Source organism: Temnothorax nylanderi, unplaced genomic scaffold (assembly GCF_030848795.1).
Source record: "Temnothorax nylanderi isolate EJ_2023f unplaced genomic scaffold, tnyl_v1.0 TNYL_tig0065_pilon, whole genome shotgun sequence".
NCBI classification, from domain to species: domain Eukaryota; kingdom Metazoa; phylum Arthropoda; class Insecta; order Hymenoptera; family Formicidae; genus Temnothorax; species Temnothorax nylanderi.
This window is the reverse complement of record NW_027249127.1, coordinates 541,068-560,988: the sequence shown is the minus strand read 5'-3', so window position 1 is coordinate 560,988 and position 19,921 is coordinate 541,068. Positions and strand designations below refer to the sequence as shown.

General features: G+C 39.2%; 2 protein-coding genes across 5 annotated transcripts; one reads left to right on the top strand and one right to left on the bottom strand.

Annotated features, from left to right (window-relative positions):
* Window positions 1-255: 255 nt before the first annotated feature.
* Window positions 256-13,180, top strand: LOC139773645 (uncharacterized). Of its 2 annotated transcripts, none has more exons than XM_071708224.1 (20): window positions 256-438; window positions 1,220-1,415; window positions 1,681-1,739; window positions 1,910-2,093; window positions 2,184-2,356; window positions 2,444-2,560; window positions 2,889-3,014; window positions 3,090-3,220; window positions 3,330-3,691; window positions 3,775-4,636; window positions 4,729-5,041; window positions 5,181-5,990; window positions 6,843-7,736; window positions 8,004-8,381; window positions 8,546-8,646; window positions 8,976-10,156; window positions 10,447-10,798; window positions 11,343-11,450; window positions 11,538-11,663; window positions 12,049-13,180. In XM_071708224.1, the coding sequence occupies exons 2-20, from the start codon at window positions 1,245-1,247 to the stop codon at window positions 12,588-12,590; spliced, it is 6,990 nt and encodes a 2,329-aa protein (XP_071564325.1). In that variant the 5' UTR covers window positions 256-438; window positions 1,220-1,244; the 3' UTR covers window positions 12,591-13,180. The 2 variants fall into 2 exon arrangements, with proteins under 2 accessions (XP_071564325.1, XP_071564324.1); XM_071708223.1 differs by having other exon boundaries at window positions 11,331-11,450.
* A 292-nt stretch (window positions 13,181-13,472) lies between these two features.
* Cycy (cyclin Y) lies at window positions 13,473-19,617 on the bottom strand. Of its 3 annotated transcripts, none has more exons than XR_011718388.1 (6): window positions 18,934-19,616; window positions 18,426-18,856; window positions 18,116-18,336; window positions 17,630-17,916; window positions 17,117-17,476; window positions 13,473-16,516 (listed from the first exon to the last, which is right to left on the bottom strand). XR_011718388.1 is itself a non-coding variant. In XM_071708239.1 (4 exons), the coding sequence occupies exons 1-4, from the start codon at window positions 18,676-18,678 to the stop codon at window positions 17,188-17,190; spliced, it is 1,050 nt and encodes a 349-aa protein (XP_071564340.1). In that variant the 5' UTR covers window positions 18,679-19,617; the 3' UTR covers window positions 13,473-17,187. The 3 variants fall into 3 exon arrangements, 1 of the variants encoding a protein (XP_071564340.1); XR_011718389.1 differs by having other exon boundaries at window positions 19,363-19,616; XM_071708239.1 differs by having other exon boundaries at window positions 13,473-17,476; window positions 18,426-19,617.
* Window positions 19,618-19,921: the final 304 nt, after the last annotated feature.

The following is a 19,921-nucleotide window of genomic DNA, read 5'->3' as shown; positions in this document are numbered from 1 at the left end:
AGCTAAATGCGCCAATAAAAATTGTACTATCAATTAAAAGTAATAGAAAATAATTAAAATTATTTAATTGAAGAAGAATAAAATTATTTTTTTGCTTTCCCATGAGAATATTGCATTTTTATTTACACACACTCTCTTTCTTTCTCTTTCTCTTCCTCCCTCCTCTCCGCGCCACTCGTAAGATTAGTGTCATCTAGCGATGCACCACGAATTTAATCAGTCGAAAAACATCGTGACCGACGAGCTCGAGCGAGGCCCGAGGGTCCGCAGTGCCTCGCGATAGTCCACGATACTCCGAACGTCCGAACGAGCTAATGGAGGACAACGATGTGTTTCGATAGGATACGCGATTGGAAATTTACATTCGCCGTGTACGCGGAGTGAGGCGTATCCTTCTCTTCCATGCCCGTCATCCTGGCGGAACGATAACTCTCGCAGGTAAACGGAATCCCCGTCCGTCCGTCCGTGTGAAAAGGGGCCGAGGAACGAGAGAGAGAGAGACTCAGGGAGAGGGAGGGGACGCAAATTCGGAATTCGTCTCGGCTCGTACGACATTGCTATTTCCGGGCCACCCAGCGGATCAGTAATTAGCTTATCGACGTGGATCGAACCCCGCGAGCGAACGCCGCCAGGAAGAGATCGCCAATACTGTCCGAATTACGAACGCCGCGTCCGCTAATCCTTTCGCGTAATCGCGCTGCCCTTCGTCGAGATTCTCGGTTGGGATCGGTATGGGCGCTTCTGAGCTTAACCTACCTTAACAATATATCATATATCTTTGATGCGGATTATTCTAGCAAGACAGCAGTAGGACCGTGATGTTTGTCGAAATTGAAAGTATTTCTGCATGCACTTATTCTCGACCTTCTCGAATGAGAATTACGACAGAAAAATATAAATTATATATGTATATGTACATATATAATTTTATTTATATATATAACATACACATATATTTAATATATTTTTTGAGGCATAGAAACTGTAAAAAGCTTGATAAAAGTATAACAAACTATAAGAAAATATATAGCAAAGAAAAAAATGAGGAAAGATAGATAATGGTAATAAAACAAAGTAGAACTGGTAATAGGAAGTATTTAAATTTGTCAAACAAGTTACTTATGGTATATCAGAAGAGTGTGCTTTTATTTTCTTAAATAAAAAGAAATACTCTTAGGGCTGTATTTATATGCCGTAATATATTTTGCAATTTATTTAGAGGTGTTGCAAGGACATTCAGCTAAATGGGGAAAGTCAAGAAAAGACCGGAGTTGCTCCACCGCAGCAAGTCGCACAATATACTGCGCAATTTGATGCTGAGGGATTTTGGGTTACGCACGACGCATAAGACCAGTACGCGCGAATTGGAGCCGATAGCTGAAGCAAACTTTGTGCTGAGGGACCACAAGGAATTGGTATATACTTCTATATCCGACCATCTAATAGCCGTATAATAAAACTTGTGTAACTTCAGTGTTTTTCGTGTGTCTGTATCTCTAATTTGTGAAAGCCCAAGTAGATGTAGTACAACGATAAATGCTTGATAAAATAGCCTTCGACAACGACTTTTGTTCTCCAACTTCATCAGTTTCTAATGGCTGAGTTAATAATGACACATATTTACTATGCTACATATGTTACAGCAAAGTAACATACTAAGTGTTGTCTGTTTATTTGCAGAAATGTGAATTACCTGGTGTTCCTAGAGCCACTTTTCTAATGGTTTTCAGTCCTGATGGGTAAGATGCAATGGGCAAAATATAATAATATATTTCGTTGTGTGATTACTAGAAAGTAATGCTAATAAGTTAAAGAACAAAGTAACATGCGTACAGTAGCTACTTTTATTTATAATAATGCAATGGAGAACATTAGAGGAAATTACAGATTTATGGAACAATAATTTCAGGACCATGGTAGCATCTACACATGGGAATCACAATGTTTATATCACGGAAATTACAACGGGAAAGAATATTAGAACTTTGTCCGGACACCCACGTACTCCCTGGTGCATAGCTTTTCACCCATCATCCAGTCAGATCTTAGCGTCCGGTTGCTTAGGAGGTCAAGTTCGTGTGTGGGATTTAAGTGTGAGTACAATTTTTGGAATTATATATAATTTACTTTGGCATGAAACGGCAATGCGTTTAATGACTCACAACGCAAATTTGTTCGTGTAGGGTGGTAGCGAAATTTGGAATGCTGACAGCCATACCGTTATCGCTTCACTCGCGTTCCATCCCTTGGAAAGATTGTTAGTTATAGCCACATATAATGAAATTCACTTCTGGGACTGGAGTAAGTCTCAACCGTTCGCTGTAACTGCTACAAAGACTGACAAAGAAAAAGTGAGGTAATTTTAAAAGCAATTGCATCATAGACTATGATATACGGGAAAAAATGTTACGAGAAACTATATCCTACGTTGTAAAAATTACAGATATGTAGCTTTTGACAGTTTAGGAAGAAAACTAATCACAGGAATCGCAAATACGCCGCAAGTACAATCACAATGGGATCGGGCTCCCGTGGGACAATTACTTAGAACTAGTTTGATGTAAGTAAAAACACTATGACGTGAATATTGCGCGTATAAATAAATTTTAGATATGGATCTGTTTGTCTTACATCTGGATATTTTTCACAATTTTAAATAAAAAGTTTGAATTTTGGAATACAAAAACAATGAAATATTTATTATAAATCTATTAATAATCTTATTTTCTATTTATAAGTATTTTTACAAACAAATAGGTAAAATTGAATATCTCAGTTTTGAATTGTATTTCTTTTTATCGACAAATCTGTATCTTTTACTTATTCCTTTGTTATATGTGTGTATTATTCCAAATAACTTTGTATTGTAACTAATCCCGAAAAAATAGGAACTTTAGGTATCAGCCACGAGAAAATTTCCCAGATATCGAACTTTCGCCTTTTCACTTGTGGAACCATGGCTCTTTTTACGGAAGAGGATCGGCGGACAGTCATACTGCAGACAGACCTTCTCGGTATTTAAATTATACAATGCAAAATCATCGAAATTCATCGGGAAATTAGCGAAATTTGAATATAAATTTTTTCAGTGCGTATCTGTTTATGCGCAGAGGCCATGAAATGTCCAGCTTCTCACGATTTGCCAATTATCACCAACAGCTTAGAAACAGCGTGCGGCAAGAGGAAACGCGGTTTCATCGGCGACGAAATCTGTCCGAAGGTATGTATGTACATTATACTATCGTGTCAATTACGGATACTGTGAACTAATGCAACTCCATCTGTAACAATCGAGATTCATCGTAATAGTTTTATGCCTTACGATGTAGAACTGAATCAAACTAGGGAGGCTACATCTTCTCCAAGCATTACGAGAAATCCACTTCGTCCGACCGGCAATCCAGCGAACACGGACAATGCCGAGAACAGATCGGCGGACGACAGCAACGACGATGATTTGCCGAGCTCCGTGAGGAGGCGCGATCGAGAACCTAGCGCGATAAACGACTCTCGTCCCAGGGACGAGTTTAACGAGCGATTGAACAACGTGTGGTTCGGCGTGGACGAAAGGTTGCGCGAGAGCAACTCTCAAGATCCGGAAAGAAGAATAAATCTATGTTACAGAGATCTCGTCGATCAATATGTGACGCTCGTAAGACGTTACTTCGACGTTTCCAGAAATAGAGATACGGTGAGCTATATATGTTGCAATCTCATTAGAATTTTTTCCCTTTTATCAAGCGTGTGTAAAGAATATGTCGATTTTCTTTGAAGATCGACCGTGGCACTGACCCCATGGATATGCCGGAAGCGTTATCCTCTAATCTTGAGGAGTCGAGTAATAGAAACGAATCGGCGGCGACTGAATCATCTATACGAAGATTAAGGAACGAATTGAATTCCAGCGCGCAAGCGAATAACACGAATCTGGAAAGGTTGCAACGATGTCAGCGATTATTGATGGAACGTTCCGAGCAAGAGGAGATTGGGACTACTCTTCAGAATTTGAGGGAGGCTCTGAACGCCGCCGCCGAGAATAATAGCTCGTGCTTGGTGCGATTGCAGAAATTGCGGGAAAGGCTACAGCGGCAGACCGCGACTTTATTCGAGCATTCTAACAACCGTAACTCTCGCCTTCAGCTGCTTCGAAACGCTCTGAACGACGAGATCGAAGCGCTTAACAATATGGAGGCGCAATTTACTAACACGAGTTCTAGGATCGAGCGGTTGCGAGATGAATTCACCATGTATGGTATTCTGCCGCGAAATCGGCATATCGCGACCGATCCTTCGCAGGTGAATTTAACCGAGGCCGAATGGAGAGCTCTTACTCCGAATGACGGACAAGTTCCCAGCACTAGTTCCGCATCATCAATGCTGTCTTCGAGACTGCACGATTTGGAATCCAATGTGTTTCCTAGCACAAGTTACGCCGGTGAGAACGAAGAGCGTGGCACGATGTGGTCCGATGCCAATGCCAATAATAGTGAAAATGCTGGTACTTCATCAAGAAGTGCTGGGAGGGCAACGAGAAGACGATTTGATGCCTTGAACACGGAGGACGAACCGCCGAGGCGGCGAAAGCGTAAATTGGGCCCTATTGAGTTTTCCATACCAATGCCGTTATCCTATATTGGTAATATTTCTACTTGAACAGAACTGCAAGTATATAAAATAGAAAAATAAGATTACTATTGTTGACTTAAAATCTATATTCTGTTATTCTAGAAGACACCTCATCTTCGAGTGATGAAGGTTATTCGCGAGCATCGACATCCCGTAATGGCGCATCTAACTTTACAGTTTCAACTCACTCAGCGTTTCAACCAAATGTCCCCAAGCCTGTCGCGCAACGAGCGAGCAGCTCGCAAAATCAAGAAGCGACAACTAGTTCTCCCAGATTAGACGAAACAGATAGGAACAATTTACTTGACAGTTTAAATAACGAATTAAACGAAGATAACAACCAAGATAATAGAGCATCAAGGATTACGCGAAATATGCAAGAAATAAGATCTCAAGAACTCAGTCGCAGGCAAGGGTGAGTATACTTCATTGAATCTTTTTTATTTTTAAGTTTTAAGTTTTAATATATTTTGTTGAGATTTTTTTCCATCATACATTTTATGTACATTTTATGTTTTTGAAGATGTCATATATTTGAAATTTTTAACATTTAGAAATTCACCTTTACTCAGGAGAGTGATAGATGTTCTGCAAATCCTTCGAAATTTGCATGCGGACCGGATGGAAAACAATAATACTACCCAACAAGTGTTATTAGACGACTCGGAGAATGGATATTGGCTGCTCGAGGAAAACAGTAATTCAGATTCAAATTTGGATGATACGAACTCCAACACCAATTCGAACTCTCGTCGGTGGACTAGTCGATGGATACAATTGGATACTTCTAGCAGAAACTCGGAGTATACCAACAACTCACCGAACGAACAAACTCTACCGAGGCCCCTTTCGGAAGACGCAGAACAAAATATTAACGATAACAGAGAGCAAAGGAATCAGTTATCACCTGTGTCTGCAAATCCTACTCGTTACGAGCAACCACCGTTGTTCCCGTTTAGAAGTTTACGAGAAAATCAATCCCAAAGGGTAGAACAAAATCAAACACCCAATACCAGCAACTCCGATAGTACTCCACTTCAATCGCAGACGTCTGATTCGGGCACAACGCGTGCGACATTAGCGGGATTTGCGGAATTGTCGAGAACGGTTAACGATCCCGTTGCAACGAGAATCGCTAATGTAACTAACCGCGAGAACAGATCGACAACGAGCGACAGGCAGCGACAACAACAACAACAACAGAATCAGGAGCAACGAAACGCAGATGACCCGGATATCGATTACATTATAGATCCGATAATGCTCGGTGCTGACAATATAGATCCAAGAGAGAGTTCACTGGGAGTTCGACAAGGGATTCAGTTGCTCAGTCGTCATATCGACAACATGCATCGCCTGTGTCGGTAAGTTGACGATACGACGGGATTTTACATGGCTACTATTATATAACTCGAATTATATTTTGTAAGTAAATTTATAAAATGTAAATTTATAAGATTTTTTATGATTAATGTATGTATATGTATCATGAATTTATTACAATTAATGTAATAATTTAGAGATAAAATGTTTTTTGACTAAATTTTGCATAGATTTGATACAATATTGATAAAAAAAATTCAATATTAATCGATATTGTAAACTGTAAGAATTGTAACTTTTCGGGAATTTATTTGAACGCAATAACTTTTTTCGAAAGTTTTTTGTTTAGCATTTAAGGGTCGACAGGAGTACGGGTGGAGACCTCTGCCTTTAACTGCACTTTTAACTGCAATATTCGTAATATTTATTTTCGGAAAATTTATTTTGATCCTTTTTCCAAAATCCGTGAACTACGAATCGTTTTTCCCAAATTTTAGCCAAATTAATTAATGAATCTCATTAAACTTATGCTCGTTTTAATCAGTAAGATCAGCCGCAACCCGCTACATAGCCGGATTTTGGAAAAAGGATCAAAATAAATTTTCCGAAAATAAATATTACGAATATTGCAGTTAAAAGTGCAGTTTAAAGTGCACTTAGTGCATAAAGTGCACCGGAGTTCGGCCGTCACTCCTGTCGACCCTTAAAATGGAAATAAAATAAATAAACACGAGATTACGTAGATTGTAGATTATATGTATATATATATTTTTTAAGTATATACTATACTATACTGTTAAAGCAACATTAGAAAATGAATTACAATATTTTTTATTGCTTTTTTTGGTTCCTGTGTCAATAAAAAAATAACAATTTTCTCAATTTCTTAACAGAGCACGCTTAGAAATAGTCCAGCTGTGTCAAGTGCGCAAAATGTGGGAGGATCTACAACGACAAATACGATCATTGCATGTGACGGTTCGTGTAGAGAGACAGAACGGCGATCAGGCAGAGACGCAAAGAGACAATGCTGCTGGTAATCCTGGTCCGTCAACGTCGGCTACAAATTCATCGAATGAATCGGCGAGGAATTTCAAGAAAGCGCTCTTGGAGAACTATCAGAGGGAAAGTAACGAGGGCGATCGTACTGACGCGAGATCATACGATCAGAGTCAGCCGTCGACATCGAGCGGAGTGACCGGTCTCGAGAGGACTCACACGGACGAGCCAACGGCCAGCACCCGTAATGTCGAGGAGAGCAATATAAGTCTTTCGAATCTGCTGCCGAGCGACGCTGAATTACGGCGGATGCAGTGTCTCAAATTGAACGAGATGCTGGACGGCTTGTACGCGAGGCTGACCTCACGCTGCCAAAACTGTGATTCTCGCGTCACCGACGCGCGGACGGTGAACGACCACACGTATTCCAGTTTGACGACCGACGGTGACGTGCAGTTGCCCAGTATGTCCAGCGTCGTGTCGAATATCGGGGCTAATTCGAATTTACCGGCGGTCACTGCGATAACGACCGAGTCGGAACCGTTACCCAGCATCTCGAGTTTCGTCAGTGGTCTCGATCGTGCCGGTCCCAGCAGATCGACCCAGGCATCGGATACGAATATTAAATATCCCGCGACCAGCGACGCGACCAGTAGCAACAGCAGGAACGGCGATAGTAAAATCAGTTCTCCTTTTAAGCGAAATCCAACGAATCAAAGGGCCAGGATTTCACCTTCCACATCATCATCTGAACCTATGAGATATACCAGACAAAAGATATATCTCCGGTATTTATGTGCATATATTCTATAGAGACAGTGCGTTTCGTTTTAAAAGTGTTAATTAAACAAGTATGCGTTTAACTAGTAAAGATACGAAAACAAGTGATTTCGGATTTATAGTTAGATTATTACTTAAAAGTAAAGTAACTTTTATATGTGAAAAAATCTTTTTACACACAAATTTATTAGTTGAAAAAAATATAATATATTAAATACATTGTAATTGTCTTTCTAAATCGATTGTAATTCCGTTTAATATATTTCAATTTTCAGACGTTTAAAATGGTCGCTGAAATCGCTTCGTGGTAGACAAAGCTCTAGGTCTCAGGCTGCTAATAATCCATTTCGTCATTGCGAACATGTCAGAAGACCGTGGCATTTACGCAGAAATGCATCCCAAAATAATGACAGCAGTAATAACGACAATTTAGATATAGATATAGATATCCGGGATAGAACACGAGGTTCGAACACATCTGAGTATCTACAAAAAATGATCGTACGACTGGAATTGCTAGTCCGACAGCAGAGGGCCTTAGCTCGGAACAGCAATAGAAGGTTGAATGGTAATAATCACCAATCGGAAACTAATAGAGAGAATGATAATCGGGAAATGGAAGAGATTCGCGAAGCTACAAGATTAAGAGCTAGGTAGGCAGGACAACACATTCTATAATATTTTGTGTTATAATATAACATATTAACATTACAATATTATAACGACATTAAGATATTGAGCAAGTATACATTATTTCCAAGAATTTTTGTTATGCGAATAATTAGTAATATATTCGGACCAATTAATATTATTTCAGACAAGTCCTCGGCTTGATGGTGCGATCTCTGATCCAATTCTTCGAAGTAACGAGATCAGGAAACGGTTCCCAAAGCAATGTTCTCTATGAACAGATGTACAGTAAGTTTATCGTGTATTATATAAAATTATAAATTATTGAAATGTAATATAATTGGAAAAGTAATGATTCTACATGAAAAAGTAACCCCGAAACGCAAGATAAAATTTTTTTACGTGCAGTGTCATTTTCAAAAGTTAATTCTGAATATTGAGAAGTTAATATTACTCGTCAATTTTAAAAAGGGAAAAAGTATCTGAAATTGACATATTTGATTTTATTGAAAATATGAATGTTTATATAAAGTAATCCCACATGTTTTCCACATTCTCTAAATTGTGTATCTCTTGATTGTTAATTTATATCAATTTATGTTTTTCTTTCTTTTCAGAATTGTACGTATTGTTACATCTGGCACTGGAGCTAACAGACTTATTGTTAGCACAGCTGGTAATAACAAGAAGAGAGCTGGAATCTAGTCAATACGGACCTTTCACTTCTGATTTATCAGTTAACAACCAAAACAGAAGCGACACGCGCGGTAATAACAGCGTTGACAATAGTCTGCAAACGGAAAGTTTGCATCGCGCGAGCGATAACGCGCCAAGACGAAGCGCCGACAGAGAGAGATTCCCGAGGAATCGTGACGAGATGCCAAATGCGGAAGAGCTCCTTTCAGTACACGGGAATAGACGTTATCGCCTTATGGCGCAACAATTAAGGCGGCTGTTTCGTCATCGACAGGGAACTCAAAACGGTAATAATGCATCCGAAAATCAAACCAACAATCCAGCGGCAGCTAGACCTAGCGATAACGGTGACGATAATAATTACGACGATAATGCACAAAACGAAGATAATCGCCAGTCAACTTCTGAAAACGCCCTGTCGGCGGAGGTGCAGAGTATTGTGGAGAGAATCCAAAGTAGCAGTTCGATCGACAACGACGAACGTGCCGATGTCAGGGCAGGAGTTGAGAATCGTACAATAGACGCTGCAAACGAGTCGCGGAACTCGAATGAGAGCTATAGGCGGAATTACAGAAATGCTACGGTATCCGAGCCGGCGGTGAGACGCATCAACGAAGCGAGAGGTCCGCAAGAGATTGACTCCAGTACGCGTGCCAGCGAGAGCTGGAGGAACTACATTTCTTACACTTCATCGGGAGATGAACAAAGCGGCAGACCGTCGCATCAGAGAACCCGTTGGGCTCGCCAATATGCGCGGGGCGCGTGCTCGTCATTGCTCGAGCGTCCTTTGCACAGATACGGCAACTCCGATCCGAATAACAATCGCAGATTCCCCCACAACAGGGAGGGCGCGTCTCTCCGACGAGAATTTAACGTTCCTGAGCTACAGGTGAACAACGTGCCCGTTAATGACTTGGACAATCTTTCCGGTAATCCGCGAAGAAGGCAGAACACGCCGCCAACTCCACCACATACGCCTCCGCCGTTCTTGATCAATAATTTCCTTTACAACACCACTAACAGGAACAACGATCGGACAAACGAGTCCATAGATCAGCCTGGACCAAGTTGGGCTGGACAGTCGAACAATACTAGAACTTCGGTATAGTATAAATTTTGAGACATTGCGTTTTATAAAACTGACAGTCGATTATCATCTGACGACTAATCATGGTAAATCATTCCGTGAATTTTCAATTATTCTTATGATTTTATTTAGAGCACTTATTTTGTACTTAATCCTTGCAAAAATTTATAGTTTACAAATAATTTTTGACATCTATTTATGAATCACTTCTTGTTTCTCCGATCTTTACATTGATAAATAATAGGTTCGATCGTTGCTTATTTGAAGGCTAAATCTTTTCTGATCATTATTAATTTTTGTATTAGGTGTTTACTCCAACATTCCTGACATTGTGGCGCAATCGGGTTGGGCCCACCTGGATACCCCGTTACACTGAATTCGTGACTAATACAGGATCACGAATTGGAGGGGGTGCCAATCCCAGTAATAGTGGTGGCGGTGATGATGGAGGAAGTGGAGGAGGAGGAGGAGGAGCAGGACAAGGAACAGGAACAGGAGGAGCAGGAGCAGCAGGGGGAGGAGGAGGAAGTGGAAGTGGTGGAACAGGAGGAGGAAGAGGAGGGGGAGGAGGAGGAGGAGGAGGAGGAGGAGGAGGAGGAGGAGGAGGAGGAGGACAGGATCCAGGAAATGACGAAAACGATTATTATTGGGACTTTGGTACATTTTTTCAAATTTTTAAATACATACAGTTAATACACATATTACGACATACAGAATGGTCTTCTACTGGTGGTACAATCGAGAGGCACTGATTCAAAATTGATGAATTTATTTCAACGGCAGTTATTCAAGTACGAACAAAAATATAATATTTAGTTTAAAAAGAAATAATATAAATTTATTATCTTGCTGTATAAATAAGATGAATGATATTTGTTCGATAACTTTAAATACTTCCTATTGTTCTTGAAATGTCGAATCTTTCAAATTGTACTTCAATAACGTTGAATAATTTATGTTAGTGAAAATTATGAAAGTTTCAAAATAATAAGATACGTTATTAACGATTGCGATTTTCTCAAGAACAAAATCTCAAAAAGATTTACCATCTTTCCTTTTTTTTCCACGTAGTTTTTTGTATAAAATTGCCACCAATAATCGATCATTTTCTATATAGCATTTAAATACAAAATTTATTTTTGAATGTCTGTACATGCATATATAATACATGTGAAGATGTAAAAATCAGATAATTTCTCAGAACATCATATACCTGTGGGTATACCATTCAATCCAGCGTTGGAAATTCAGAGTTATCGCGTTCAAGCATGGGATTTCTCCAATGGTGACATACCTGACATTACGGACTGTTAGTATAAAATGTCAAATACAAATGATTAACCATAGACATACTCTTTTTCTGCGTATGCTTATATATGCCGATACGATTTTTTAGCTGAGAAAAACGTCGTGGTGCCTGAATGTAAGATTCATAACGATGCCAGTATTGACATATCTACAGATGGAAAATTGCTGGCGACGCTTTTGCAGTCTGGTCGTATCAATGTGACGACCACATTAGGTAAACGAGGAATGCATGTGATCCTCATTATTCATGAAATATATATATATATATATATCAAGATATTAACGATTCTTTCTCAGGGCGCGTGTTCTCAGCACTTTTTTTTTATCTTGAAGGGATAATTTCTTATTTTTGTATCGCATCTCTTTCACGCCAATATAATCTTGCAGGGGGATATTTTTAAACGATAACTTTTCTTCCACAAGGGGTAGTAAAACAATATACAAATAATGTGAACTTACCCTCTTCTTTGTGCATTGCTACGCAATTTTTTCATTACTTGACAAAGACATAGAAATTGAAAGAAATAGAATGAAGTAAAAACACGATTGTTTTAAATTGTCGAAAGACTAAAGCTATACGATTTACTTTTTCGGTTTAGGTATTTACAGCCTGCAATGGGAAACGCTGGGAGAAAAGATTTATTCGACCAATATCGATCAAACGGTAGTGTCTGTTTCGATATCACCTACGCAACAACATCTCTTGGTAGGTTTGGCACGCAGGATTCACGTACCTGCCAGACCATTCCCGATGGCTCTGATTTACAAACTGCAGGAGAAGCAGCCCGACGACGAAAAGAATGTTTCGTCGACAGATCCGACCATGGAATTGACATACGATTCCTCCGATGAGATGCTCGATGATAACGTTTCTACGAATAGTATACCAAGGCGAAATAATGTTACAGCCAACAGTTATAGACATATTCGCGACTGGCGGATCCGCGACATTCGGATGAGAAACGAGCTGGACATGGACATCAAACGTCACAGGGAGAGCATGGTGCTTATCCGGGAATTGTTGCAAAGTAACCGGGAGGTTTCGAATTATCTTAGTCTAAATTGCATCAGATGGGCGCCGCAGCCGGGTCAAGGGATGGTTTACGCGACAAACACCGGACAATTAAATATCCTGCAGTGATTCTACGCTCGTAGTAGACGGAGACGAAAGTAAACGTTCTCTTCGTATTATAATGCTTGCAATGAATGTGTCATACACGTAAGATGTAACACAGTATCGTGGTTCGCCCCCAAACAAATTTCTTTTCGATAGATTGCAAGGAGGGATATGCCAATGTGCGATGTGCGGTAATAGGTTTTTATCGCAATCGATTGTCGATCTCGGCTGATTGTATGACAGTGATAAATAGCACGAGATTGCTACGGACTACAATTTGTATTTTATTCTTTTCCATATTGTGCTATCATTTCCTTATGTTCTGCAAAGAGACATAAGAAACACATAATGTATAAATATAAAATAATATATGTTCGATCAATTAGTTATTATTGTATAGTTTATGTAGTTTTTATATTCCTATAATTTAAAAAAGCGCTCTTTGCATCGTTTCTGTTAGACTGAATTTGTAGTACGATACTGTCCTTTTTAGGGATGCTTCTGTTATGTCTTATAATATGAAAGTGTGGGGAACTGGGTCGTTATATAATATTAATATGTATTTACCGATCGGATGAACGTTAAATGCCATCAAATAAATCATTCAGAACGTACTTCTTCCCACTTTGATTATCTTAATCATAAGGAATAGAGCAATTTGTCGTGCCATCTCTTTGCAATACTTTTATCTGATGGATTTTTATCTATTGATACTTACATTAACTGGAAAGAGATATTTACAATGTGATCTTTTGAGATAATGTTTTTTTGTTCGTTTTACCTTTTTGTATTACGAGATGAAATGTTTATTAAAATTCCATGTATATTCATTTTAGACATCTATACATTATATATATATTAAAAGTTTTGGCATAGGATATAAATATACAAATGCAAATATACATGTCGGTTAAGTAAATTATTTCAGGCACAATTTATTTTTGTAAAAAGTTGCGTTCCTTTTTTTTTTTAGAAATTTGGCGCTTTTCGGAAAGATGAGAATGACTTCGCTTGTGTATACAATCATCGTTTCGATACAACCATTGTATACATAGTCGAATAACACGTAATTGTATTTCTGTGTATAATCGTTATCAATAATAATTTCTTTGCGAAAAAAGAAGCACACGTTTTATACATCTTACTGTCATACGTACGCGCGCACATACCGCTTTCTATGCTTCCAATCGCGATTCTTCGGATAAGATGTAGCGTTAAAAAGGAGTGCTGAAAACGCGAACGACTTGTGCTTTACATTCCCAAGGAATATCGCTACTTCGTACGCGATAATGATACGAAAGCGTTATGTGTTTAAGCGGAAGCATCCATTCTTTTAATATCGGGCAAAATGTAGGGAGAAGAGAGACTCCTAGTTATCTGTTCTTTCCTTTTTTTTATAGTAAACGTGAAAGATGTGACAGTATAAATTTCATAGCCTTATAATATCTGCCTTTGTAATAGGACAATAAAATTTACAATGAAAATAGATACAGGCGTGTTTTATACAGATATTTATATATCTATATATATGTATATATATCTATATATATATATATATATATGTACAAAACGATATTATAATGTATTGGTATATCTATTTATCACAAATTCGTATCGTAAAAGCATCGGTCTCATAATATGTTAAACGTAATACTTATTACATGGAGTTGAAGTATTGTAGGACTCTATACAGACGCTAGAGGATGGAAGACTTAAAGGCGACCCTATGAAATATCACCTTCAAGCGGTTTTTTTTAGTGCTCGGGTAACTACTAACAAAGTGGTACGATTTATGATACACACGTTTACGAATCTTACACGAATTCGGCAATTTATTTACAGGACGCAATAAGACTCGAAGATTGTCTTTATAATGAATATCTATTTATAAAAATAGTCATGCGCGTGAAAATCTATAAAGATCTAGTTTTTATCAGAAAATTAGAACAGAGATAAAAACGAACCGGAAATCGCAGTGCAGTACACATTCTTCCTGTGTGTGTGTGTGTGTGTGTATGTATGTGTGTGTCCAATAGTCTATACAATATAATTTTAACAACATTTTGGCATCGCACGGTGTATTAATTGCTCTGTAAAGTTGTATAAACACTTCCGCAGCATACATAGCACGTATGTATGTAGTTACCTATGATATAGTAATGCAGTAAAAATATATTTTTATTTTTCGGACAGGCGAAATGAAAAATTGCAATATGGACAGAAATTGCAAATACGTTACATCATGCTCTTATCATCCGGTATATACTATACAAATGCATTAAAAGCTGAGAACGTACGTAGTTCGTTTCGTTTCCTCTCACATACATCGGGCTTTGCAGCCGCTCTATATTATAAATTCGACCGTTACAATACTCTGACTTTCGTGTAATAAAATATAAAAATAATAATAAATCGCAATTACTCTTCCTCCGTAACGGGCATTCTGAAAATCCAATGGAACTTCAGATTACACTCTTTAATTCTTATAGACGTACAACCAGTCATACAATAAGACTATCTTATATTTTTACGTTCTAATTGGTAGGTACAAAATATTAAATTATATCATATATAAGTCAATTAGTAATATATATGGTACATGTTATATTAATGGTATTTCAATTTGACCTTGTTATTCAGTAAAATGTGAATATGATACAACCTCTAAGTTCTTTTTTTTTTAGTGAGCGTGTTCCTCGATGATCTTTGGAAGATTTAATTGCATGCTATACGAAACGCATATACTTAGCTGTCCGATTTAAATATTTTATAGTAGTATTTATAGAAATTTTATGGCCGTAAAAATGTGATCACTTCATAATTTCCTATTATATTAAAGGCTGATGAATATTCGACACATCTCTGTAAAGCATCTAAAAGTAATACGTGTTATATACATAATGAAAAGAACAAACAAATGTGGACTTGACATTGTGTTAATTTCAATAATCCTGATAAAATAAATTAATTATAAGTGAAGTTCCATCATTAATAATGTGAATAACCTTGCAAGACTGAGTAATCTTATAAGAAAAAAAAGATGCAACCCTGATATCATGGCTTATCCTTATCGCGCGCATTATCTAAAGTTATAAATCCATGGAAGTAGCGCCATATAAAAGCAATTATTCAGACTAATTTAATCGTGCCCTTCATTCTTAATAAGCTACAAAGGCTGATTTGCTAATATTTACGTTATAATATACTTATTGTAAATGGTGTTCTCGCTATGTACCATTATTCAATATACATAAATCATTTATCAAATCCGATATATCGAATTAAGTGTCAAAAACTTTTTTAAATAAATTGTTATGCTGTACATTTGTCATTAAAAAAAACTCTAATAGTAATAGCAATAATTCTAAATCAAAATAATGAAAACAAATAAACGTGTGTACTTACAGAAATATATCAAAAGAAAGTACATACAAATATTATATATTAAAAAAACGTATATAATTCATTTTCTAAATCCATGATAATTTCTCTCTCATATAATAAACTTTCGATGTACACGACAGTGAGAAGTTAGGCAAATCAAAGAAATATATTAATATACTTAAAAAATAATTTGGACATATCAAGTGACATGCATTACAACTTTGGCTTACAAATTTCTAATTGGATTACCTTGATAAATTACGTAGCGTTTATTAACAAATATCAATGATCTTTAATTTGAACCGTGCTGTATACATTTTCGCTTTTTAGAATGTTATTAGTAAATCAGCCGTAAGTTTGATTCTTATTAAATTCAGTCAATATATAAAATGCTTTGGATAATGAACAGTTGACTAATATATATCACAAGTTATTTTCTCCCATAAGGACAGTACAGATAATGCTACGACTAAAACATTTTCTTTCTCACCCTTTGTTTCGTCAGTACGCCTCACATTCTCGTATGCTTTGTTATATCCACATTTTAAGGTCCCAGACAGTAGAATCTTTGCACAATCAACAAAAATATATTGATATTTATTGCCAAATAAGATTAATATTTATAGTTTTCCGTAATTAGCGGTATAACACGGTTAATCAAAGTGATTCTAGAATTTGGAATTGGGTATTGTATCTAAAAAGAAGACCAATCTGAAATTTTTCTCTGTCGGAGAATCGAGAATCACCTCACGATTCTTTAATGAAGACAACAAGAATAACGGATTGGAAATTATAATAAATTGAGAAACGTCTAAATTTTAGAGTACACATAACGGTTAGATTTAAGGTTGGAAATTATAATAAATTGAGAAACGTCTACATTTTAGAGTACATATATAATTGTTAGATTAAAGATTGTTATTGCAAACCATACTTGCGACGGAAATATGGTACAACTTAGTCGTACATTACGGTATATGCGATATTTTTTACATCTAGTTTAGACAATATATAAAAACAGTTTGCCAAGAGATGTATATAATACATCAAATATTCCACAATAATTAAACAAAGATGTAACACAAATGTTTGGTATAATCCAAACGATCTCTTTCAAAAATCATTAAAATTGATCGGTAACAATGTCTTTACAAAGTTTCACGTACCTTCATTAAAAATCTGAGCAGTAACGTTTGCGTCTCTGCGTTTAGATCCGTTTTTACATCCGTGCATATGTTTAAGATAAAATAGCAATGCTACGTCTAGGTCCGCCTATGCATACATTGTCTAAGCTGGACCACTTTTTAATACCGGTACGTAGAGCCTCGGCTGTGACCTTATCTTCGTAAACTCTGGACATAGCTTCTAGCTTCTGCGCCTTCTCCTTGCTAAGTGGCTCGCTAAGGAATGTTAATTCGTTCGCTTCCGCAAGTGTACGAAGATCGAAGTAATATTTGGCATATACACTCGAAGGAACATTTATGTTGAATTGCAGCATCTCCAGAAATTGCCTCTCTAATTCGTTCCTAGTTAGAAGTTATAAATTTACTCGATTGATATGGTTAATAGTAGCATCATCTCAAACTTCCACTCGTATCTTTCGGGGCTTCAGTTTGTTTTAGTTTCATAAAACGAGCAAGCGCAATAATCTAAATGTAATTGAGAAAAAAAAGACTTACATATCCTCCACGGTGATGTCTTTCAGGATTTGACAGTAATCCACGTTCCACACCGCCTGATCATCCCAAACTTTGGACGCCAATAAAATAGCTCCCAGCACTATACGTTTCCAGTTAGCCGGTGTTATGTCTATCTCCGCGTAAGTAAGTAGGCGTTCGAGATAAACCAACGTTATGATGGCACATTCAGCAGTGAGCTGAGCGGCATTAAACAGAGTCCTTATAAATTTATATATTTGCTTATGCTCCGGATTATGCTTGTCATAATCCTCCGAAACACCGTCCCTCTGAAAGACAGATCACAGATTTACTGTTCAAGTACGATGTAAGTATCGTGTAAGAAAAAATCTTAAGATTTGTCTGATCTATAGCAATCAATTCGATTGGTATTAAATGAGCATATAGAGAAGAGATACGAAAATACAGAAATAGATAACTGGTTTAAGGAAGCAGCTAATGCACAACGTCGTATCTCTTTGTTAGTACCGTTAATGGATGCAGTTTCTCATCAAATATATCGATCTGTCGCTGCGACGTTCTATTCTTAATATGGTAATAAACGGCTAAGGCAACGCATTTGACGGTATTTTTCAAGTTAGGTTGTGAAACCGTGCTGTCGTCTAAATATATTGTACTGCAGCTGCTACTCTTCTTCAAAGGCCTTGTGTCCGCTATTTGATGTTGACTCTTCTTCCTCACCATGCCATCTGGAAAAAGAAGAGACCGGGAGGCGATCAAATACATGCCCGTTTATTAAAGACTAGCCTGCTGCGCCCATTCCCTGGGTATTACTCACTCTCGATAGACTTCTTGGAACGCTCCATGAAGATGGTTCCCGCGCACGGGTGCAACGACGGATCGGAGTCCCAGTCCTCCGGCTCGCGTTCACTGATATGTTGCAAATTATTTACGCTAATCCCACCCTCCGGCAGGTGCTCCTCCAGGCCCGGGCCCAGGCGCGAGTTGCACTCGGGTCGTATCTTCGCCCCGCCTTCCTTGCGCCCGACCTGCGGACTGGAGTAGACGCAACAGCTATTCTTGTTCCCCATGTTCCCATGTAAACTCTAACCGGTTGCCAGTGTGCTCCCCGCTTCCCGCACTTTGCGCGCGCGGTCACGCTGTTAGTCTCACAGTTCGCACGCGCGGGAGGAGGGCGGGGGGGACCGCGGGCCGGGCGTGAATCGGAACCGCGATGCGCGCGGCAGCAAGCACGACGACGTCCTCTGGCTTGACGTTTAAGTATAGGTATAAGGTAGATAGACAGGTAGATAGGTAGAGATGGGTGTAGAGGTAACGCTCGCTACCTCACATTTCGTTGTGCGATGAACGATCAGCTGACGGGGCGGCAGCCGTTCGCGCGACTGGTGACGCGACTCGCTCGCCCGCGGCTCGTCTGGCTCATGTCGGCGACGCGACGCTCGACCAAAAAAAGCAACGGCTCTCGCGCGCGACGGGGACCTCCTCGCAGTCCTCGCGTCTCGTTCTCTCTTTCCCTCTCCCTCTCTATCTTTCTCCCTCTCTTCCTCTTACACACACACACACACACACACCACACACACACACACACACACACACACACACACACACACACACACACACTCTCTCTCTCTCTCTCTCTCTCTTTCCCTTCGGGGAGGACCGACGTTCGTCCCGCGATCGTCAGAGAACGAGGCGGTGACGCCTCGGTGCCGCGTTTGCGCCGGACAACTCCGTTTCCAGCTCTACGATCGCACCTGAGCAGCCTGAGCTACGCGGTCGGCCGCGGTCGCGACTCACAGCACGATTCATTGTTGCCGCACGGCGGCAATCCCATCCTCATCGCGGTCGCACGTCTATCCGGCTCGTACCTCGGAGTCTCGGACACCACCGCGAACGCGCTCCACGAACCACCACAAACTGCGACGTCTGCGACGAACGAACCGCGATGTCCGCGATCCACGGCCCTGCGCACCTCCTCGCGGCGATACCAGACTGCTCACCACTGCTCACTACAGACGGAGCAAGACGGAGCCGGAGGCCGGAGCACGGAGCTGACAGAGATGGAGGATGGATGGAGCAGCTCAGCAGATACAGTAGCGCAACTCTCCCCTCTCTGGTAGGGGCACGGTCTTAAGCCTTGTGTACACGATACTAGAAATCGGTCCGAGTTTCGGTTTAAGCCAATGAAACTGCTGCTTTTCTGTAAGAGCTGCAAGTTGATTGGCTTAAACCGAAACTCGGACCGATTTCTAGTATCGTGTACACAAGGCTTAAGCCCGGTGTCCACGATGCAAGAACTGTGTCCAAGTTTCG